Raw genomic sequence first — 24,832 nt, 5'->3', positions numbered from 1 at the left:
TTAGATTTTTGGAACTAAATATAAATTGACTAAGTGAAATTGATTATAAAACATGCTTTCCAGCATAATTTCACATTTTAGCGTTTTTGGAACTTTCCAACTGTTCAGTTTAGGATTACATTGCTGTTTTTAAACTTCAGAATTACATTTGCAGAAGTCTTGGTTGACTCATGCACTAGTCACTTCTTTTCTCAATAATATGAAGGGGAAAAAATGATTTGTTCACGGACAGAAGCAACTTAATTTCAAACAGTAAAATCGCATATTTGAATCCATCATTACCTGATCTTTCTTTTCTAAAGCCAATGCCATCCCTTCTGCCATCTTGGCTCGGTTTGCCTGATACACTTCATTTTGCTCTTGAAGCTTTCGCATTGAAGCTGTAAAACGAGTGAAGAGAGAGTTAGATCCTCGGATGTGAAATTAAAATTACTGCGACTCCACAGACTGCCACTTACACTTTTAAAGCAGGAGTAGGACCAGACCCCAATGATTGGATTAATAGAGAATTGGCATAAAAGGCATAGTTCAACAAAAGGAGTTTGACCTGTAAAGGCTGCACCGTTGAGCCCTGGGGTGTGTTTACATTTCAGATATATGCCTCAATCTCAGGAGCTTGGCAGCAAACATCCAGATCTGCAGACTGCCATCAGAACCACAACCAGGAAGGGAAGAGGAGGTAACAACAAAACCACATGGCCCCTCACAGCACTAGATGGCTCTATTGCTCTTGCTGCTGTGATATTTTTCCATGACACTGACTAACCTTCCCTGGTCCCCTCCCCTTATCGTCTCTCCTTTGTCTTGTCGCGCCTAGAAACACTTGTGTACAGCCGCCTTATAAATGACTTCTCATATAAAGCAAGAGCATGTTTGAAAAGTGGGGTATAGGAAAGCATAGGTAGATGATCTTCGGAGCCATAATTAGCAAGGGTGAGCAAAAGAGCCCAAAATGGCATGAATGCCACCTCACCCAACAACCTGCCCCTTCAGCCACACCGCATAAAACAGGAACACTGTGGACAAGAGGCATACAGAGGTAGCACAGGCTTCCTTGAATTAAAGACATTTCAAATAAAAATAAACAGAATTCACAACTCTTAACACCTCCTCTCAACCTCCCCTTCTATAAAAGCTGGGGAGTTCCTCAAGGATATTACACGTGGGCTAAGGCTTGATTGAGACCAAAGGTTTAGTCCTTTAATTCTTGAATGTCTCAGACTGCAACACATATCAAAGCAGAGTCTCTTGAACTTTTCAAATGCGGAGTATTTGGGACAAAGGGATGCCAAACTTAAAAAAAAGAAGGGGGAAAAATTTAACAAAACGATAAGATATCTTCCCCAAAACGTTAGGTCTCTCCAATGCTGGTCTCCTGGGAAACTCTCCGTCTGGTTTAAATGGACCTGCATTTTCATTGACTTCTGGTGCTGGTATCAATTCCTCGGTTTCTCCTCTACTTTTCATCCTGGTTCTTAAGAGGCATTCGGGCACTTTGTGCAACTGCACACTGTGCATATAGAGCAGGAGGAGAGAGGGAGGGATGCTCGTTGCAAAGCTAGCCCCAGAATTCCTACCAGGGACTGGGTCAATGTGGCTGGTCTACAGGCTGGGCGTGGCAAGGGTCTCCCTGTCTGGAGGGCCTGCATCTGTTGCCCAACACCCAGTCTTCCTTTGCCTACTCACCTTCCCAGGTCAATAGCATTCCTAAGAGAACTCTTACTACAGTTTCTCATCTCTTTCACCTGCCCTTCAGTTCTGACCTGGGCTTTTACAATACATCTTCTGGGCCACAACACATGCTTGTACCTGCACCCACACTCTATTCTCATCAGCTAGGCATACAACATGACAGGGCTCTTCCCTCTCCTCCTTGAGTCTTCCTTGGCTGGCTCGTATCTCCTTCAGTCTTCCCTTTGATGTTTCTCCGCCCTCTATACGTTTATACTACTTGTCTCTCTGGAGGCCTTTTCCCCCCCCCCCCCCCCTTTCTTAGATTTCATACTTCTCAGACCAACCAGTCCTCTTCCACCTTTTGGTTTTCCCACCTTTCTTAAACTTCCCTTCTGTCTCCGTCTGATCAGTTGTTACTTCTCCTGTAGTACCCACCACTATCTGTCTTTCTTCCTCCACCTCTCCAGCCTCATTTATTGTTCTCATCTCCCCTCCCCTCATTGAAATCTATACCCACCTCCTGAGTCACCACCTCCTGTCGCCTTTCTTTCTTCTCTCTCCGACTTCAGCTTCTCCAATCCAACCGCCTTCTTTCCTGCAGCAATCCCTCCATTCTCCCTGGACTTCGGACCCTTCTGAAATGCAGTATCTTTTTATAAGTGCTCGACTCCTTGCGTGGGGCTTTTCCTTGCTCAATTATGTTTTTTGTCTTGGATATTGGACCAATAAACATCTAGCTATGTGCAGGTGCTCCGTCACTCTGAGCCCTGATCCAGCTCCTTCTCCACAGAGATAGCCTTTGTAAATGCTGGCCATCATCCTTCATATCCATGGAACGCTTGACCGGGGTGGTAAGGACCACAAGCATAGTGCCCGTGACTCTTCCCTGCACTGCACGCTTGCAAGTAACCTGCAGAAAATTGGTGTTTTTCTGCACACACAACCCAAGTCTGGATTGCGCTCACTCCCTCAAATGGTGTTCCACTCTGCAGTGCTCCACAAACAATTCCCAGCCTGACTAAGTGCTTAATGTCTACTTTCCACTTTATCTACCCCTGTGTCAAGCTTACTTGGGGAGTGCCTTACCAAGAGAGGGTAATATGTTCCGCTAATGCCCCCTAAATGTGAGCTCTGCCTTTTATGGCATGAACCGGGCATATGGCAGGGCTAACAAATCTATCCCTTTAACACCCCCAGAATCACTTAGCTAGCTCAGTTTGTCTGAACATCTACAACCATCACCACAAAAACCAAACAGGGGACTATGTCGCAGATGTAACTAGCGAAAGTGGGCAGGAGTGGGCAGAGCCAAGAAACCCTTAACTGCTGTCACCCAAGCAATAGTGATATAGCTGGATAACTGGGGTTAGAGATGTAAAAAGAGATTAGGCATGGCAAGGAGACAATGCCAACATATGCCACTGTGACCCATACTCCCATTTGCCCTTTTTTCCTACTATCACTGTAGTGCTGTCCACCAGACCCCGAGTTAGGAGTCCGGAATTACAGCAAAAGTAGTACCAAGTTAGAAAGGTGCCAGCTCGCCTAACCACACAGTCCGCTAGAACCAAATCTCAACTATTATACAAGACTTTATTACTCATCAACAGGAAACAATGAAGAACGAAACTCAAAGGATGTGTTACAGATCTAAATAAAAAACAGTTGAACACATTTAAGGGCAAGTTAAAAAAAGTAAACTTTAGAAGAAATAAAACAGATAAGGGAGGATAAAAAGAAATACGTACAATCTTGGTGTTTTTCTAATGCAATTTCAAGCTTTTCTTTTATCTTCAGTAAGTTTCTGACCTGTTCGGCATAATCTTGAAGAGGGAAGGGGGACACAGACCAGGAACAGAGACAGACAAAAGGAAGGGAAATAAAAAAAATGAATAAACAATGAGTGGAAAGGTTGTGATGATTTCCTTATGTAGGAAATCATTACTGTTAAGGAAAACTAATGCATGTTGTTGCACCTTAACATTGGACAACAAAAAGGGCTGAAGAACTACAACAGAAAACAAGTTAAGAGATAAACGGACATAGCAAACAAAAGGGCCAAGTGCATTGAGACCTAAAGGGGCACCCACCTCTAAACACTGCACACAAAGGGAAATGAACCTGTGCCCCTTCCTAAGTAAAACACTGAACATTTTGGAAGAAAAACAAATGTTTGGAGACTGGTTCATTCCTTCCACTAAAGGTGACACTGCTTCACCAAACAGACTAATAAAACGTGTACACATTCACTTTACAAAGTTCATTGTTGGCTTAGAAGAGAACCAATGAAAGTGTTCTCGGATTGGTAAGGTTTGGTCTTTGTAAGGTCTGTTAAGATGCACATTTCTGTGCACACACACACACACGCCAATCTTGTGTACAATGTATCATGCTAGTCATAAGTGACATTCTCTCGGGATGCCGTTGGGTTGAGTGTGATCTCTGGTCTTTCATAAAAGGCCTCTGCTTAGAAACTCCAACCATTTGCCAGTCTTTGACCAATGTCTGGGAGAGTGAGGCGGTTGAACGCCAGCCTACGTAAGCAGGTCTTCAATGGAACATCAATCTTAAGCGACACGTGCAATATGCCTGCTTCAGGTGCACTGTCGGACACCTTGCTGGTACCTCTGGACCGTTATGCGGCTTTCCACATGGTGGTCTTTAAATACATTACATGTCTGAGCAGGATTTTGTATAAACACACATGCATACAAACGCACCAACAACACACCAAAGGGAGGGAGAGAGATCCACTGTCAGTCCTCACCTATCCAAGTCCACTTCTAAATCTTCCCTCAAACAGCCAGCTTGGGCTTTCCGTAAAAGTATTATCGCAAACATGCCTTCTCATGAGCCAGAAGCAGTGTTGGGCACTATCAGAGATATAAGTTATTAAATTACCAGAATGATATGGCAGAGGTATAGTATGTTAATATGATGCAATAAATGTTTAAAAATGGGGCAGCAGGATTCTAGACCTAGGTTCCCACCCATTGACCCAGATTTAAAGACCAACATTTGCAACATCCTCACCCAGAAAAATACAACTTCATATAGAGTGCATCAATTCCAAACTCTGATTGGCCATCAATAATCATTCAAAATGCCTTAATAAGGACTTGTACATAAACCACAAATGAATTTGGTGTTCGGAATCACAAGGAGGTCCAAATCTTGGGAGCTAGTCCCTACTCAGAAGGCATCAACGCCACTTAGCTGCAGTGTTGCACGTAATAAATGACGGTTATGACTCGTGCATCCCAAAGACACTACACAGCTGGAAACCATGTTGTGTGAAAACTCTAAAACTACATAGAAAGGAGTATGAGAGGAAGTGCATAAATACACCCAGTAACTGTTCCACCAATTAAATACAATGGTATAGACATTCCAACTTTGTTTTGGAGATTACCAAAAAGTTCCAACAACAACATGCCTCTAGGCATGATTTGTCAAAGCATGATTTGGAAAGGTTTACTATAGAGCAGTACAACATGAAAAATAAGAATTACAAGTAATGGCAACTGTCTCTGAATCCTCTCAATGTTTATGCTTTTGTTGGCAAAGGTAATAAGGACAGTGCTCCCTTTCTCGATCCACAACACTGAATTGTGCAATTCATTACATCTGCTGCACACAATACAGGGTTTCTCTGTTACTACATCTATCGCACCAATAGCTGCGTGGAAACACCAGGAGGACTTTGGATCTGGGAAACCAGAACTAGGAGTTGGGATCTCAAAGTTCTTAAAGAGGTAAGCAGCCTCCAACCTGGTCTTCCAAATCTTTGGACATGGGAACAGCAACCAGGATGAAACACACCAGGACTAAATAAAGAACTGATGAGCAGGAGCTGAAAGACGCAACTTGTCATACGGCATCGGCCATTAAGCACACATTGCACAGAGACAGACCAGCATCACAGTGTCACATATAGGCATTACATCACAACTGTTTCGAGCAGCTCAGTTTTGGGGAGGGGGAGATTGACAGCACGAAGGAGCACGAAGTGCTTAGTTCTTATGGCGAGTGAGGCGGACCGGGTGGGGGGGGTGGAGCTCCATTCAACCTCGTCTCTATTTATTGTTCAGATAACTGCAGAATTCGGTCCACACATTTTTGGGGCGAGATGGTATGGGCAGAGAACCGATATACTCTTCTTCACACATTTGTACCCAAGTGAGGGCTTTCAGCCACATCTCAAAGGTGGAGGGGGGGGGGGGGGGGAGAATGCGGCACTCCCATCATTGTAATATGCATCTTTTGGCGACAATAGCACTTACATTTAAAAATGTTGACATTTTTTGGGCATTTTCCCCAGCCCATATTCCGAACAGCAAGGCTAATGGGTCCAGGTCTACTGGGGACCCAATTATCGTAGAGCGCTTTTGTCACTTTGTCACTTCCATCCAAAACGTATTTAGCGCAGCACAGGACCAAAACATATGTATATGATCTGCCTCTTCAGATTTACATTTCGGGCATGTATGAGTCGGGGTGTGCATGAATTTCGCTACTCTGTGTGGTGTATAATAAAGCCTGTTGAGGAGTTTATATTGTATGCACCGTAATCTGGCACGAAGGGAGACTTTGTGCGTGTGTGCACACATTTTGCTCCACGTCCCTTCAGTGATTTCCGTTCCCATCTCCCTGGCCCATGGTTCCCGTGGTTTGAGGGATATAGACTCTAGTTTTCCCGATTGTATTTTATACAGAGATGATATTATGCCCCTGCCCCCTGTGGAGTTTGTTGAAGTTCTGGTGAGTCTGGGGGCTCATCTGGGTAGGAGGGCCACAATACCCTGACCGCTGCTCTCAGCCTGAAGTATTGTAGTAGCTCAAGCGCTGAGTTGGAGTGTTCGGGTCCCCATGTTTGAGGGATGATAAATTTACCATCAGGGTACAGGTCAGTTAGAGCTCGGTAGCGCAGGTCCTCCCAGTGTCGCAGAAATGTTGGTCATATGTGGGAGAGAGTCCAGTTCTTGCGGACAGCTCCGGAGTGCCAGAGAAATTGGGCGCACGCCGAGTGGAGCCTCTTGAAATATTGCTTCCCGGGCCACACTGGTACATTGGCAAAGATATAGAGGAGCTTAGGGACCGTGATCATTTTTATTAGGGACAGTCTGCCCGCAAGGGACAGTGGGAGGTTATGCCATTTGACCAACTTGGATTCGATGAGCTGTGCCGTTGTCTTGTAGTCGTCCGCCAGCAGGGAAGCTTTGGTTAGTGACACTTGCACCCCAAGGTACCTGATGCCACCCGGGGACCAGCGTAGGGGAATTCACATGACGGTTGCTGGGTTGCTTTAGTGAGAGGGAATATTTCTGATTTAGAGTAGTTGATGGTGAAACCCGAGTACGTGCCTATTATGGTTATGTCTCGGATGATCGGGTCTAGGTATGTGGAGGGGTTTCTGACGTATAGGAGTACATCGTCAGCGTACAGTGAGATGATTTCCAGTGTGTCCTATAGGCGAATACCTTTGTGGGTGTGTCGATCCCTGACGTGGTCTGCCATGGGTTCGATGGCAAGCGCAAAAAGCATGGGGGAGAATGGACATCCCTGACGGGTACCCCTGTGTAGCGCAAAGGGAGAGAAGACGGTGGAGTTGACTAGCACCCTGGCTAATGGTCCTGTATATAGTAGTTTTATATAGGAGATCATATTAGATCCTACTCCCATTTTTCCCAGCACTGCCCATAAGTATTGCCATGAGACCATGTCGAACGCCTTCTGGGCGTCTAGTGTGACCGCCACTGCGTCAGCCTTCGGATCAATTCTGGACATCACATTGAATAGACGGTGGATATTAAGTGCAGTAGAACGATCTGGAACAAATCCACTTTGGTCAGCGTGGACTAGATGGGGCATGAATGGGAGGAACCTGTTAGCGATTATCTTAGCAAAAATGTTCATATCTGTGTTGATGAGCAATAAGGGCCTGTAGGACCCACATTCGTCTGGGGGATTCCCTGGTTTGGGGAGGACGGTTATTAGGGCTTCCCTTAAGGAGGGAGGGTGGTCAACCGGAGTGATTCTGTCCAAACCCCGTACAATATGGGAGCTAAGATGGCAACATGTTCCTGGTAGAACTCGGATGTGAGCCCATCGGGGCCCTGAGCCTTGTTCTTTGGGAGGTCTGAAATTACCTGGACTATCTCATCTAAGGTGAACGGGGCATCAAGTTGTTCCTTGGTGTTCTGCGAGATGAGGGTCATAGGAATGCGTTCTAGCAGGTCGTGGGCTGTGTGTTCAGGTTGGGGGCCATATAGATTGGCATAAAAGCTAGCGAAGGTGTCAATGATGGCTTGGTCCGACCAGTGTCTTAAGCCCCGTTCATCTATAATGCCATCTATTCGGGTCCTGCCTCCCTCCGCGCGCACCAATTTTGCCAGGGTTCTTCCAGGTCTGTCTCCTTCCCCATATCTACGTGTAGCCAAGGGGCGAGCATAGTATCGCCCTCGCTCAGGACGTGAGACTCAAATAGTTCTTGTTCGGTTCTAATCTTTGCTAGGGTTGCCGGAGCAGGTGTAGAAATGTACTCTCGTTCTAGGGTTTTGAGCTTGGTTTCGGAGTTGTTTAAGGCCTGCCTTATGGTTTTGAGGACCACGCCTCCCTCGAGATACACATCCCTCTTATGTATACATTGAATGGGTCCCTACGGGTGTGTCAAGCATATTGTTATTCTCAAAGAATGTGTTTATGTCCGCTAGGATCTCAGCTTTAAAGACGATGTCCGATAGAGCGTCAGATTTAAAGTGCCAGGCGGGCCGAGCCGCCAGAGTATTACCCAGTTGGACCTGCAGCAGCACAGGGGAGTGATCAGAGAGCGTGCGTGCGAGGATCTTGACATCCGACACCCTGCCCACCCAGCTCCCCGACAGGAGGAACATTTCTATTCTTGAGGAACTATTGTGTACCGTTGAATAGAAAGTATATTCTCTATCTTGGGGATGTAGTGTTCCCCACACATCGTGTAGATTTAGGGAGGCCATGTATGAATTGAGTCACTTGGCAGCTCGAGTTGTGGCCCTGCGGGTAGTGGTTGTTCTATCCAGGACGTTGTCAAGTATAAGATTCATGTCTCCCCCCCCATACGATGGGGACTTCCACATATCTCATGAGGATGCGGTCACTGAGTCTATGAATTCGGGGGAATCGGTGTTGGGCGCGTATGAGTTAACGAGCAAGCCTTCTTCATTAGCTAGCGTGCAGTGTAGAATCACATATCTAGCTTCTGTGTCGATGTGGGATGCGTGGAGTGTGAATTCTACCGATTTATGGATGAGGGAAGCTGGCTTGAGTAGAGTATTGGGTGTAGAATCTGTTCTTGCCCCAAGTCTGTGCTAGGTTTGATGATAGGAGTTTCAGAGCGTGTGTCTCCTGTAATAGGAGTACCTTGATCCCATGTCTTTGTGCATATGCCGTGATCCTACGGGACTTTGTGAAATTGGTCATTCCCCGAACGTTCCAGGTCATCAATTAATAGACATGCTGACGGTTTATGGGACATCCCAAGTATAGAATCTGTCTCTGTCTACCGCCATGCGCGCTGTGGTGACGTGAGATCGCCTCTCTTTAAGACCAGTCATTACCATCCTGCCACTTTTTGTGTAACATTCCCCAAACTTCCCCACCCCCCTCCCTCACCACCCGGTACAAACTAGCAGTGTGATAATACCCACCCCCGGAGCGACCAACTGCGTGCCATCCCCAACTCGGCGACGCTCGACTAATAACCCAACTGGGGCTTAAACATAAACACTCTGCCTTAGAAGGCATTGCAGCTGCAGTGGGGGCTGCCGCTGCCGTTTGACCCACATTTGTTAATACATATTCATAATAAACATCATTAATCTTTGATCAGTTGATTAAACTTAGGTTACGAGAAAAGGACAAACATGTTCTTAGGTAGCGAGATCTAAGCAGATACTGCCATAGGCCGGTGTACAACAGTAGGGCTTGGCATTCGAAGTAAGTTGGGCTCTTTGTGTGGTGTTATAGTCAGGTCAATTAGGGATGTATCCCCTTGCAAAAGTTGTGCTCTTGATATGTTGACGTTTGGGCTATGTTAGGCCCAAGGTAGGATGGAGAAGGGGTGGCCGACAGCCCTCGGGGGGGGGGGTGCAACCCATAGTTGGCCACGGCCAATGGGGTCTACAGTAGGGGCCTGGGAGCTCTGGTAATAGTCGTCGTCCATAGGTTCTTCTGGGGGATCCCTCAGTGGGATTTGTGCTTCGATGAATTTGACTGCCTCGTCTGGGACCGTAAAAAAGTAACGTTTGTTGCGGTGGGTACATTTTAGTCGAGCCGGGAAGAGCATTGTTTCTGCCCCTTTTTTTCACTCCTCCGAATTGGCGGCGCTCCATCTGCACCCCCACCGAGAAGTCAGGGAAAATCCTAATGATTTGTGAGTCAAGCCTTAGTTCCCCTTTCTCTCTGGCCAGGCGGAGTATGTAATCCCTGTCCTTGTAATTTAGCAGTTTTGCAATTACTGGTCTAGCGAAGTCTCCTGGTTTAGGCCGGGGTGCCAGCGAAAGATGTGCCCTTTCAACTGTGAGGAATGGTGAGAGCTCGGGGTTAGCAAGGAAGTCTTTAAGAAGTTGTTCGACCGCGAGTTCCATACGACCTTTCAGCGCAGCTTCGGGAACCCCCAATATGCGAATGTTATTTCTTCGCGACCTCGATTCAAGGTCATCGCATTCAGCTTTGACCTGTTCCATGTCACGGACGAGCACAGTGACTGTTTTGTAGGGTATGGACATTGTCCTCATTGGTTCCTATTCCTTGCTCCGCCTCAGTGATTCTGGCCCCATGTTGGTCGAGTTTAGCCCTTAAGGAGGCTACATTCGCGTTGATATCATCCAGCTTTTCATGGAAAGCTGCAAAGTTTTCGGCCATGGACTCCATCATTGAAGTCAAGTCCGGCTGCGAGGGGTCCGGCAGGACATTGCCCTCTTCTTGTGCGGAGGAGGACGCTTGGTCCGCCCTGGGTGCTGCCTTGGTGAACTTGTCCATGGCGCCTATCTTGCTAGCATCTCGAGATCTGTTGGGACATTGCTGTGGTGGGGAGCAGCGCCTAACTTGATGGGTTTGGTGGTGACCGCAGGCCAGGAGTCCCTTATAGGGGGTTGCGACAGGCCAGTGGTTACGGCTTGTAGACGGCTGGAGTTGGTGGAACTGTTTTTCGCCCGGGAAGGTTGGAGGAGGCCAGTTCGTGGCTGGGCAGTGATAGCGTAGAAGCCGTGGGGAAAGAATAGCAGGGGGGCTGTATAGTGGTTGACTCCGCAGGAGCTTCGTGGCAGCCACAGGCACAGTGGGTGGAGGAGCCTGGGGGGAGTCAAGTGGGCTCCTGTGTGGCTAGTGTCACTTTCAAGTGTGTTTGGGCTTGCCGGCCGGCGTGCTGTCGGTGGGTTGGGTGGGGGGGCCCCACCAGGACGAAGAGGTGATGCTGCTCTCAGCAATGTACGTGGATAGAGTGGGGTGTTCCCCCCCTGTAATGGCCCCCTGAAAGTCACAGTTCTGCCGTGGGATATTCCCAGCACATGGATATGAGGAGCCCTCTGAAGCGAGGGAGGACGCGGGCTATGTCAATTTGGGGCCATGAAGGGTGGTCGCGTGGCCCGCTGTTTCAAGGGTGACCAAAGGGGTAGTACAATAGTTGGCTCCAGCGGGTGGTGTGCAGCGGACTCGGGCACAGTGGGTGGAGAGGGCTTGGGGGAGCAAGGCGGGCCCCTGTGTAGGCAGTCTCTCTTTTATTGTATCCGGGCTCACTTGACGCCGTGCAAGAGACGGGTGGGTAGGGGGGGGCCCATCGGAATGCAGCAGCAGGGTATAGTTAGGCCTTCAACACCCACCTTATAGCCTTTAGGGTGACTGGACCAGTGTGTCTTCCGGCGTGAGATGGCACCCCAGAGGGGCAGCACCCGAATCAATGATGTCAGGCCCGGGCCAATGAGGTGTGGGGGCGGCAGAGGGATGTGTTGATGGCTGTGTGTTTCCCCCGCCGAAGCGCGCCACAGGGGGGCTATGTTGGCCGATCCCTGGTAGGGCCGTAGGTCTGTGTGTGTAGGGAGCCGCGGGGGGCCACCGCCCACGCCCCGCAGCCGTTGCAGGCCGTCAATGCTAGTGCCTGAGTAGATCAAGTGCCGGGAGGGAAGAGCAGCCCCGCCCGCGTAGTGTCAGCGAGTCTTCTGTGACACCAAACAATGATAAGTGCCGCGCCCCTGGTGTAGCACGATCAGGCCGATGCTCCACCAGGCCCGGGGGCCACGTTTATGGATGGATGCGGGGGGGGGGCTCCAGCCCAACCAGCGGTCGTGGGAACTCACCGGCTCCGCAGTCTGGCCGTGGTGGCCGTTGGACCGGGAGCGCCGGGCCGCCCGGCCACACGTCCACAGCCAGGGTGGTTGGTGGCCAGGAGGGTGGGGGGGGGGGCTCACACCAGCGGCCCCCAGCAGGAGACCAGAACCTCCCGACCATGAAGCGCCTCAGGATACTCGTGGCTGGTGGCGCATGGGGAGCTAGCAAGGCGGCACCCCCAGACAGGGGACGCAACAGTCAGCCACGGGACGGCAACGGCAAGGCACCGCAGGGGAGGCCGCAAGCCGCCGTAGGTTCAGTTGTCAGTTTCACGGGTTCCGGGCACCGATTCCACTCCAAACTTCGGGCACACGGAGAGGAGGGTGTCCGCAAGCCAATCGTGGCAGTATTGTTGGGGAATGTTAAGGATGAGTGCCGATATTTGGCAGATTCCGGCGGGCAGGAACGGAGCTCAACGGCTAAGCAGCCATTTTATGGGCTGCTCAACAGCGCCCCCTGACCCATTATGCTTTGAATGTCTTCTAGACGTGTCTGAATGCACCTTTATAAACATTCCCAAACACACAGAATAATTGTTACTAATATCACAGTGTTGTGTTTGTACTATGGCAGTAGTTGGCATGTAGAGTCAAAAGATAGCTCCTGGTGGTCACTGGTGTCAAATGGACAAGGATCTTCTCGGATACAAGCAGAGGCTTAGTGCCTCACAGGAATTTTAATCACTGAATATGATACAGTGCCCCAACCATCCCCTCTGTGCTGCTCAATGAAACAAGGATGTGTGTGTCATTTCCTTCTGAATAATTGACAGTGTATCTATCGATGCCTGTCACCCAGGAACATCAGTCAGCCAGAAGGCCACAGTGCCTTCAATAATTTCTCATTCTTTTACTTAGCAAGGTAAGTGATGTGCCTTATTTGAATTTTTGTACAGCTGGGCTTACCCAAAGGGTTTCAGAGCACCTTACAAGGTTCAATAGTTCAAAAGGTGGGAGGTTAAACAGACGTCACAAAATTGTTTCGAGGCAGACAGGTGAGGGCAGGGGTTGCAGTGAGGCTGGATTAAGTTGGGAAATAGGTATATTTTGTCAGCAAGTGGTGATGGAGAGCGCTGTGCAACGGTAGGTTGTCCCAGGCTAAGTGTTTGATGTTGCCACTTGGATTCTAATCCTGGAATCAGCAAAGGATCAAACAAACAGAGCGATTTTGGGAACACTTCATCTCCCATTGCCTCAAATTTTAAGAACGTGTAACGGAATGTAAATATCTTAAAAACAAAGTCACAGTGTGCCATCTAGTACGATTGCATTCCCATTACCCCCGACATCCTGGTTTCAGTAATCTGCTTTAAGGTGCCCTACACACATCTCTGTTTTATGCACAACACCTCCACATCATTCTCTGTTAAGGGCTCCACTGTTGCTTGGAGCTTGGTTGCACACTACCAACACCTTTCAGCTCTCCTCAGTGGCTCCAACTGCTCGATGTGTATCCATCAAAAAGAAGAAGCAACCAACATACTCATTCTCAGAATGGCTCAAATCATGATTTGAAAAAGCCACCTTGTGTCCCTATAAATGGAGATTTCCCTACACTTGCATTGTTTTTAAAGCAATTTCCACATGTTTCACAATGTTACCATTTGTGTGGCTCACTTAACACAAAAGTACCAATTCTTCCACACAGGAGGCACATTATTTGAATTCAGATAAAAGAAAATGCGAAAAAAGATGCAAACAGGAAGTAGAATAGAGACTTTGACAAATAGCTGCAAAAGGCTTACTAGTGCCTTAAGTGAATTGCAACTTTCGATTATCATTGCATTTCTTTTTCCATACCTCACTGACTTGCCTTTCAAATTGTTTATGTCCCTTCTGGTGTCCTCCTGTTTTTGTGATGTTACAGACTCTATTGACTGCCCCTTTCTTCAGACTTTGCATTTTGTCCTCTTAGGCAACTTTAAACTTAATCTTAACTCAACCAATGCTTCTTCCTATTACTGATTCCTTACACTTGTGTCAACTTCCCACCCATCCTTCTCATATCGCTGGGTCATCAATTGCTCACGTTTCTACCACCCATCCTTCTGATTTTTTTACATTTCCCTTTTCTTCTGTGGACCATTTGGTTCTATCCTTTTCCAGTAATAATTATTCTTCTTCTTTTAGCACTTTTATATGTTGAGACATCCCCTGCTTTGTTGTCTCCTGAGTTACTTAGGTCTATTCCTAATTGCCCCCATTTTTGTTTTCCCTCTTCTATAGCAGGATTCTTTTTCTGTTCTTGTGTCGGCTGTGTCAACATCTCTGGACTATCTCTAGCATCTCTTTTTGCTGCTTCTGAAAAAGTCGCAACCGTGGTTGACCCCTCTTCAGTTTTCTTTCACGAAAGTCTCTGCAGATAATGGAACGGTGCCCAAAGTAATCTCATTCTACCTCTGATCATGCTGCACTATGCTTGTCACACTTCCTTGATCATTGAACTACGTCATGCTATCATTAACTTCTTGTTATTGCTCTATCCGCTCATCCACCTTGTCAAATTTCTCATCTCAAAAACATACTGGCACCCTGTTCTCCTGGTCCTCCTTTGCTTCCTTCTTCTTGGGCTTCTGGCATTGTTTTTGGGGTGTCTTCTAAAATTGACAAACTTCGTTCTTCGTTCTCATCCATTTCCCCTTCACCACCAACTCCTCCTCCTCCTCCTTTCCATCTTTGCCAGTTTCACGCATTTCTGAAGATTCCCTCGGTCTGTTGCTCCAGCATGCTAACCCTACAGCTGTCACATCAGACCCACGCCCTTTAGCTCTTTTCCCCAGGGACATCCTGTATCATTATCCAACTTCTTTTCTCTAATCTTCATTCGCAACTGGTATCTTTCCTTCTTCCTTTAAACGGGCCAACATTAAACCAATCCTCAAGAAACCCTTGCTCGATCCTTCTCTTGTTTCAATTACCGTCCTCACTTCCCTTTCTTTCCAATCTTTTTGAGCATGCTGCTTGTTCACAACCATCTCTCTATCTTGATTTCAAGTCCCTCTTGACACCTTTGCAACCAGGTTTAGGTCTGGCCAACTCCACTGAAACTGCCCTTCTGCACGTTACAATTTTACTGTGGCCCACTTTAAGACTGCCCCTGCCGAACTTTGAGAACATATTATATTCAACAGTTACATGTGACTACCGTTTGTTTTCTTCAAATGATATAGTAATGTGAACTGTTGTGTCCCCCTGCTTCTAGCAGCTTTATAGTCTTGTTTCTCCAGCAGAGAATGGGGGTAGATCTCTCTCCTCCGCAGGAGCCTCCCTCTGTAATGGTCTCCCGGCCCCCCTCAGGCTTGAGCCAGATCTTCTTAAGTTCTGAAAGCTCCACAAGACCCTCCTCATCTCTTCTTCCTTCCCACTCCACGTCCCCTGCTAACACCCCCATCTGCCACAGTGACTGGCTGCATGGTTCCCTCCAAGTTCTATAGGGCACCAAGACCCCCGTCCAGTCCACCCCCACCCCTTGCACCTAGGATGTGGACCCTCACCCCCTTCACCCCATGCAATCCCTTGCACTTGCCCTCCTGCCTTCCCAGGAGGGCATGTGCCGGATATAAAGGTTGATGTGGTAACAACCCGCATGCACCCTAGCACTTCGCATTTTGCGCAGACCTGCTCTTCCCAACCCTCTCACTCGCAGTTCTTATTACTGCACTTGCACCATCTGAATGTCACAAGGCCTTGTAGGACCGTTATTGTTATCTTTCTCTCTTGCCCCTCCGCCCCCCTTTCGTCTTGTGGAGCCTTGAAACACCATTTGTTGTATGGGCGCCTTACAAATGTCCAATAAATAAAATAAGGAAGCCATTACAGACCTGCAATCCATTAAAACTATTCCATCACCCAATGAACTTTAAACTGCAAATGATCCTTGGTTTTCTCTGAGAATGAATGGACCAGTGGGTCCTTCTTTTCCAATCATTTCACTCTGCACCATCTGATGAAGAAGCATATGGGACTTTGAAAGCCAATATATTGTTCCATCTCTGGATTTTATTTCCAGCTAGTCAAATACAAGGAATCAAAACCTGCATTTTGAGTGGTGGCCTTACCTCTTCCAGTTATATTAAATAGTCCTCACCCCTTCCGGATTTATCTGTGGCTTTTGACACAGGGTATCAACCTATTCTCTGCTCATCTCTATCCACTCTAGCTCCATCTAGCTCAGCCCTTTCCTGGTGTTCCTCTTATTTCTGAGACTGGTCCTATATTGTATCTTGAGACGGCTACTACTGTTCGAAATTTGCGCTTTGGGCTACCACCGAATTCCGTTCTTGAACGCCTCTTATTTTCAATCTACAAAATTCCTCCGGTCTATTAGGCCCTGATGTGGGTTTCATTGCCACTTCTATGCAGAGCGGTCTCAGATCTTGTTCTCATTCTTTTTGGAGCAACTTCATGAGTCTCTTCCAATTGTCTTCTGGCTGCTCAACAAAGGATGCTCTCTCACTACTTCCACCTCACCTCTACCAAGCCACAGATTCTGTTATTTCCTGATACTTCTCCTTGCAGGGTTTCATGTCTTCCATTATCTTCTCCCCCACCCCCCCAAACTCCCATCCTCTTTCTACACCCGACCAGAGCCTAGGTTTCATCGATGTCCCATCTCTGAACTTCTCTGATCTAATGTACTCTCTTGATAACATCTGTCGCTATCTGCTTTATAAAATCCACAAAACGTGAGCTTTTCGCACTGTCTCTGCCAATAAAATGTGTATATTTTCACTCACCCAGATACTGCTCTAACTTCCTCTCAGATCTTTCTGCATATGCTCTTTCCTCAACTCTGTTATTCATCTTGCCGGTCTTCTTCCTCCTCGCTTGCACAGCTCCCTGTCTCTGACTGCTCTTTACTGGCTCACATTTCGCACCCACCTTCATGTTTTTTCACGTACCGTTTCAAGTGTCTTCATGGACCTCATTGCTCTACTCTTATTTCTGTCTATTCTCACAGTCCCTCCTCAATTCTCTCATGGCAATTCCCTATCCTCCTTGTGCCCAGAACCATTTTTATTCAGGTTATCCTCTTAATACTAAATTGTGGAATGCCCTGCCTCTGCCAGTTCATTCTGCATCTGCGTGTGCCTTTTTCTGGAAACCTTTGAATTAATGTTGGCTGCCCTCTTGTTGTGCATTTGTTTTTACCATTTATTTAACTCAATTCTACAACACGTTGGTGACAGCGCTTTTTAAACCCAAATAAACAGAATCAGTAAGCCAAAACAGATCTTAATTTATTGACGGGAATCGAGCATTTTATTGTATTTTAAACATTGGTGGTAAAGAGCATTTTACTTTGAGTGGAGAGGCATCAAAAGCTGTTAACACACAGCCGAACTTTGGAAAAAAGCCATAAGAGGAAATTGCCAGGGTGACACTGTGTGACAGAGACCTCAAATAGGATTTAAACTTATGCCTATCCTTGGGTACCTCCTACTCGAAAGAAGCATAGCCCACAAACTCTCTCACCAGACAAGGGAGATTTTTCAAAAACCCTCCTAAAGGTACAGGCGCAGTTCCACTAAAGGAAAAAAACAGAATACCTATGAGTAGCAACGGCAGAGGAGATGTGGCTTCACTCAAGTGAGAGGACAAGGCACATGAATAGGTAAAGTGGGTGCCATAAGACAACCAAAGAAAATACACTGCCCAGAAATGTATATATACACTTTATTACTAAAAGCACCATAAGGCATATGCCGGTTATTGGGCCCTATGCATATAACAGTAAGGGGTACACTGTAAAACAGATAACTCACTAATAAATCATATACATAAGAGTAGTACCTATGGGGAGTGAAGAGGCTAAACAGTGCCCAGGGCCACTTTAGAAAACTCTATACACTCAGAAATAGGTGAAAATAAAATACCAAAGTTACAGGAGTGCAGCGATTTATTTACTGTGCAGTCTCCAATAAAATCACAGGTACCAGCTAAAATAGTTTGGTGTAAAATTCCACAGACCTAAGGGGGACAAAGAAAAGTGTCCACATTATTTTAATTATTGCTGATTAATATCACACTTAATGCCAGACTCCTTCCACTTCCAAGCTCCGGACAGGTATTCATTGTTACAAGGCATGGCCTTGTCCCAAGGCGAGCTTGTTGCCCCCAAGCCATCGGCCCTCCTTCAGGTAAGGTTCAGGTGAGTTCGGATAAATACCCTTTTTAGTCACCTAAGGTGGGGTTTAAAAGTTTGTAAAAGTTTCCCATAGAAAATAAGAGGACAACATCCACGGGCAAGAAGTGGTTATGGGTGTTCCAGATACAAGTTCAAGCCAGCCAGCAATAGAATAGAAGCACAGCACGATCCAGGAACTACATGGTCTCTTTTACAGGGTTGTGACAAAGTTCTGGTACTGAGGAACTTGTCTCCTGCACCACCGACAACCCAGGGGAATGAAAAAACTAATCTGTTACCTAGGACGACACACTAAACAGAAGCAGCGACAGGGAAGGCACCAGGAAGGTGGAGGAACCCAACCAAGGGGATATGGGCAGATCAAGGGGCAAGACAGGGCAGGCCACAAACAAAGAATGGTCCTGCAATGGGGGCAATGGATGGTAGTTACCCAGGGTGGCACAAGATGGCACTGAGGTGGAGTAGCCCAGCCTCAAGGGGCCTGGTCCAGGAGGCTTTTAAAGGGGGGCTACACAGAAACGACCTAGAAGCTATCCTAAGAAGCAACAGCCTGTCTAACCAGAAGGAGGATCATGGAGGACAGAGAATGAGGAGAAGCGTTCTTAAGAAACCGTGACCAGAACCAAGGGGTCAGGGCCCAGCAAATACAGCCAAACCAAGTCCTCCAGTGCAGCAGCCCAACTTCGTAGCAATCATACAACAACTCAAGTAACAATCTGAGAAACAGACAGGGGCTCCCCTAAATGAATACATTCAATCAGGAGCTGGCCTAACCCAGCCCCCCAAACACACACCAAGTAGACACACAAAGGTTTTGGTAGTCAACCAATCAGGCTTGCTTTAAAAGTCATGCAATACTCTGGTCCACCCAAACAACATGTGTTCTAGGCATGTCTAGGGCAGAAAACCAGGCTAACCCAGTTTAGACCACTTAATTGGGTGCAGGACTGGGCCCAGAATGAGCCCACATCAGCACCACTGCAACTTTAAAGGCTTGCTTGCTGCTGGCTGGTCCACACAAGCAAAGGGATGTGCCCAAAATAAAAGGGCTGTGCTCAAAACAAACGCCAGTCGTAAGGCTTAGAAATGTACCAGTACCCCCCTCCCCCACCCCACCCCCAAATGACTTGGTACGGCCAAATGTAAAAATCTGCTGCCACCAACCTACGCCACAACACACTAGTAGGGTGATAGAATCACCCTGGGACACAAACAGGGTGCTTCAAAGGCCTCCCCTGCCCTGGTAGCCACATGGGGTACGAGGAGCACATGACAAAAAGGGGTCATCAGTCATAAAGTATATATCCCCAGGTCGAGCCTCTGGCATAACCTGGTTTGCTAGGGTAATAATCTTCTCAAACTGACATAAACAGGGGATACTGATCTATATAGTCCGGCTTACAACAAGGTGGTCCTGTGATCTTAACTTTTATTGCCTTCAGTCACTGTATTTTAAAGAGCTGGGAAGTGGGATTTAGAACTTAAAATTTCATCTTCACTTCAGGAGAGGTCCATACTGAAAACACCCAAGTAAGGCATCTCACCAACGATTCATATTCCATAGAACAAAACAACATAAGTGTTGGAAGATGGACAGCCACTACATTGTCGCTTCATCAACCCCAAAACAACAACACGAGGTTCATAAGATTTCCCAGACTACAATGTTTGAAATCTTCATTAAGATTAAGAATGACATGTGTGAAACGGATCACATGTTGCCGTTTCCTCAGCCCCCAAGAAACTAGGTTTCGCCAGATTGCCCAAGAAAGATTCTGCAAGGAGTGAGCAACAGACAGGTATAAAGTCAAAAACCACAAAGAAAGCAAGAATACAGATGGGATCTAAGATACATTCAGCTAGGGAGAATAAAACCCCACCGCCCAAGGCAAAAAACGTATGCAAATTACAGACTCCAATCGTTATAGGGAATGACCTTACTGGATTATACTAGTGGACTATGTCTAACAAAAAGCGATTTTGACATTTTTACATAAATGTTTGAAATATTAACAGGACACGCCCATAACTACCTATGTACCCCATCATACAGAGCTGCTTTACAGATGTTCTGGCTTAAAAGAATGGCGAGAGATTGCAGCTAAAAATAATGAAATTGCATTAACATGAAAAACTGGCAGGGTATGAAAATAAAAAAGATGATAGAAGCATGTTTGTCCAGGTGCACAGATTCAGGTCAAAATACCAAAATAGACTGATTGCTGCACTTTTGCTTATTTTCAAAAGAATTAAAACACAGGCTAACGAAAACAATCAATATTGTACTGAAACGTACCTGAAAGCTTTGCTTCCAGTTTCCGGATCTGATCATTTCTCCTGAAGAGCTGGGAGGACATGTCCTCTCTTGAGCTGCTTCCATCAGAGGCCTTTTTATTTCAAAACAAAAATGAAATGGTAAGCATCTAGCATTCAAATTAACTATCATGTTCATGTTTTCACAAGCTTAGGGGACGAGAGATTGTAAATGTATTAAATGGTTTACTGAAGCAATCAACAGTTTTTGGCCTTTGGTTGTACATGTTCGCTCTGTTCACTCGGTGTCATTTCAATACCATTTCTAGCGTTACTGATTGAGTGGTCGTTCTAGTTAATGTGGCATGCAGATAAAACCACAGCCTAGACTCCGATACCAAGTACGCCTCAAGAGTTTTAATGAACCTTTTAACACAAACTAAACAGAATGTGTCAAGATGGTGTCATAACTCAATGAACAAGACAGGAGATTGATGAGGTCTCCAAGTGTCAGGGTGCAATGTGAGGGAAGGACCAGTCACTCGCATAAACGGGTCAAGAGAACAGGGTTGTGCCTTCCTGATATGATAAGGCATTTGTAACGCGCCTATACACAAGTGTTTCAAGGCGCGACGAGGCGGGGGGGGGGGGGAACAAGGGGAGACAGACAACGATCTTACTGGGCCAGGTGTCATTCAGATCGCGCAAGTGCAAGGGTAGAGGGGAAGGGAAAAGTGCATGGGGGAAAGGGAGAGGGGAAAGTGCAGTACAGGGTTATAAGCATACAGCATACAGGATAAATAACAAGGGCCAGCTGGTGGCAAGTGCGAGGTAAGTGCAGACAAGTGCTGGGAAGGGGGGCTGTATGGATACAGACACAGTCCCGTAGTGCAGGGGTTGCCGTGGAGGCAGTGCAGGGGAGAGTGGCTGGGCCAAGAACGGTGAATGGCCCAGTTGCAGATTCAGTGCAGTTTCAGTAGTATTAGCAGGGGAGAGGGGGAGAGAAAGCGGAGGCAAAGAGGAAGGTTTTGAGGTGCTTCCGGAACCGGAGGTGGTTCTCCTCAAGTTTCAGGGAGGTAGGAAGGCCCCTGCAGTGGAAAGAGATCTGCCCCCAACTCGTTGTTTGGAGAAGCGGCTGACCCTGAGGGAGTTGGAGGCGGATAAACGAAGAGCTCGAGAAGGAAGATTATTAGGAAGAGAGAGTTGAAGGTATTTTGGCCCAAGGCCCCAGACGGCCTTGTGGACAATGCAGAGGGTTTTTCCTGCTCCAAAGATGGTCCTTCAGGGAAATGTTCAGCCTCGCCAAATTTCAGAAATCAAACCAAAATAATCCAGACCATTGGTTCACTCCTCAAGGGCGATGAGGTCGACCAATGGGGGTCATCCAGTAGGCCAGTCCCTGGCTTGGACATAGATTATTTCCCCAGCAAAAGACACAATGCTCTCAGGCAACCAAATGGTTTTGGGGCTCCCATGCTTTCTACCACCTGAGGTGGGAAAGAGGGGGCAGATTCTTTGGAGCACTTCACTTGTGGGCAGGCAGACTTTCTGCTAGGCTCGGCCCGGTGTTGAGACTTTTGAGTAGGTCAATTATGCCCTGGTGGGAATTGGCAGAAAAGCACAACCCTACTCACACCTTCCACCCACTGATTCTGCCGTCATTCTCCCTGGACCCTTTCCGCCCAAACTACCTCTGAGTTGTCCTTCCTGTCCACCGGGGTAGTCCCGCTGTTTCAATCCTCCCACCTGCATCTCCATTCTCCAATGTACCAAAGTGGTCTTCTGGAAACTTCCTATTCTCCATGCCACACCAAACGTCCCTTCCTAGCTCTCGACTCTAGGACAAAACTCAAATTTGGTCTCCTTCAGCACAACACCCACCTTCCAAACCAGTGCTCTCTCCTGCACAATATTCAGGTCCTCCTCCTTCCAGATGGTACCCCTCACTTTCCTCTATAAGGCAACACCCCTCTGTATTTGCTGTCAAGCAAGTTCTCTCCAACAATCCCTCCTGCTCCTCAGAACTATAACTCTCAATTACTAACATTTCAAGCTCATCCTTGAACACAATCTCTGCCTCCTCTCTACAACACGCTTCTGCTTCAACGCACACTATTACCTCCTCCTTCCTGGTCTAGGCCACCATGCTCTACTGGCAAGGGATCTGCTGCTCTCCTCCCAACAGTTCTTTCAAGGCTTGACATTAACAGTCTAGGTTGGCTATCTTTTAAAGGATCATCTCACCTCTTTCTTAGTGGTTTTTTGCAACTGGTTATTATGGGCTGACCCGGTCTGCAATTGGGCCATGCACTTGTTATGTGGGTTGAGGGGGTCAGGGCCTGAGGTTTGAGGAGGTGCTGCCACCTTTTTGAATTCTTTATGCAGTGTGTGTTGGCTACTGGAGAAGATGCAGGGGCTGCTTTTTATTCTGGTTTCAGTCTGTGGGCCCCTGCCCTAAGGAGTTTGTGTTGCTGCGCTCTAGATCCAGCAGGTCAAGATACTATGTACAATCCATGTAGTGTGTAGGAAGGGCTGGAATCCCATATCTACTGTTCAACTGGTTCACTGGTGATACATGTGTGTGTGTTTAATAAATCATTTTTACTACTACTTATTGCTTCATATGAAGTGTCTAGTTTTCCCTCCATTTCGAAATATGAAGGGGGTTACAGCCTCTGTCTTTTCAGGGGCTGCAGACATGTGGAAGCTATTAGCTCCCCTTCCTTTGAGATTTCCTTCTGTAAAGGTATGAAGGAAAGTCTCCTCAGAGAGCTGGATCTCCGGATAAGGGAGACCTATGCTACTCTTTGCCATTGAGTCACCAAAGGGGAAAGGACTGCCCGCTTCAGGGGGTATGAAGTGTCTCTGTGAGGCGCTCAGGTCATTACCATTTTCTTGTGGAGCTTGAATGTGCATAAGTAGATCAAGTCCAGGGTTCGAAATTTCCACAAGCTGGGAGCTACTTAGCTCGTGATTATAGCCAAGGGGAGCCTGGTTAGCTTGGAATACACGGCTACCAGGAGTTACTTTTGACTCGCAAGGCAAGTGGTGCCATACAACCATAGCTATGTGTTATTAACTGTGTAAGTTTGGGAATGGGTATAAAAAGGAGAATAAAGAAAACACCTGAGGGACATTTAAAGCATATTGGATAATATAGAATGGGAGTTTGCAATTTGCGGAAAGTAACATTTCTGCTCACTGTGCACTAGCTCCTGGTTCCCCAGAGATAGCATCTGCCTAACGTGTCATGCACGATACCCAGGAGCTGCTTTTCGCTCCTGGTAAAAGAAGCTAATTTTGATCCCTCCAAATCCATTTCAGGTTTTCCTTCTGCAAAATAGTGTAATTATGGAAGACGCAGTGTCTCCAGTTTTGTTTGTTAGCCGGGTGTGGTATTGGTACATGCTCTTCAGCATTTTTCCTGCCCTTGTGGACTTGGATATGGTCTTCCTAGAATTCTCCTCCCTCCCAATTCACAGGGGTCGCTCCGATATCTGGCCCATATTTTCACTCTGACAAAGAGGAGAATTCTGGAAGTTGCAGTTCTTTGACCTTGGGTTTTCCCATGATCCTAGACCAGAAGGGTAGGTCATGCTGGGTCAGGCTGCTCTGGGACTGTACACCCTGCCTAAAGCCATAAAACAATCCAAAACGATCTAGCTCCCGAATTACTACGTTGACCCCACAAGACCCCAATATACACATTACATTAAATAACTCTGTGATTAAGTGCTCCACCCATACCTGAACCCTATGCAAACTTGGTAAACTTTAGTACTGTCTGCTGTCATTACTCTCAACCCCCAAACACTGCCCTTTCGTTGATATGCACGTCACACTTTATTTATTTACATTTTGGTAATTTGGTGTACATTTCTTGCAGTATTCCTCGATTTGGATATGTACTATCAATCCTATTTCCCCATCAACTGTTTTTTGAGTGTGCGATTTTTCCTCTTTCTATTGGTTCGATAAAAACCAAAACCAGTTTTTATCTTCTGCAAAATTGATCCCTGCTTGCAAAAGACTTCCGATGGTCCTCCTTGATGGTCAGAGGCCCCTAGGTTTGCACCACAGGAACACACCTATGGCATAGGATTTTCAGTGTTAATGTAAACACCATTTAAGGAGAAAGGCAGAAATTATCAGCCAGAGCCCGATTTCTCAAAGCACGTGTCACAGTTTCACTGTATTACCCCCAATTCATCTCCGATGGACACACGTCCAAATTCACACAGTAATGCTCTATTTTGTAACCGATAGGTCTTGAAGAACAGATGCAAACATTTGCTGCTGCTCAACTAAAATACACCAATTGCACAGAGAAGGATGGTTGGAAAGATAAACTGATGGGGTGTTAGGAGGTGAAGCAAACTCAAGGGGTCTGCTTAGT

At 46.9% G+C, this 24,832-nt stretch overlaps 1 protein-coding gene across 3 annotated transcripts in view; it reads right to left on the bottom strand.

Annotated features, from left to right (window-relative positions):
- The window catches only part of GOLGA1 (golgin A1), an 804,100-nt gene that overhangs the window by 703,739 nt on the left and 75,529 nt on the right, over positions 1-24,832 (bottom strand). For 2 of the 3 annotated variants that reach the window (XM_069609438.1, XM_069609440.1), the window contains 3 exons: positions 20,480-20,570; positions 3,423-3,497; positions 283-380 (listed from right to left, as the gene is read on the bottom strand). In XM_069609438.1, the coding sequence (XP_069465539.1) occupies positions 283-380; positions 3,423-3,497; positions 20,480-20,570 (264 nt within the window). The remainder of the gene's footprint in view (positions 1-282; positions 381-3,422; positions 3,498-20,479; positions 20,571-24,832) is intronic. The other variant, XM_069609439.1, reaches the window with a different exon arrangement.

The sequence above is a fragment of the Ambystoma mexicanum genome, chromosome 8 (assembly GCF_040938575.1).
Source record: "Ambystoma mexicanum isolate Mex_15411 chromosome 8, UKY_AmexF1_1, whole genome shotgun sequence".
NCBI lineage: Eukaryota > Metazoa > Chordata > Amphibia > Caudata > Ambystomatidae > Ambystoma > Ambystoma mexicanum.
The sequence above is the reverse complement of the archived record's forward strand: the minus strand, read 5'-3'. Positions and strand labels throughout refer to the sequence as shown.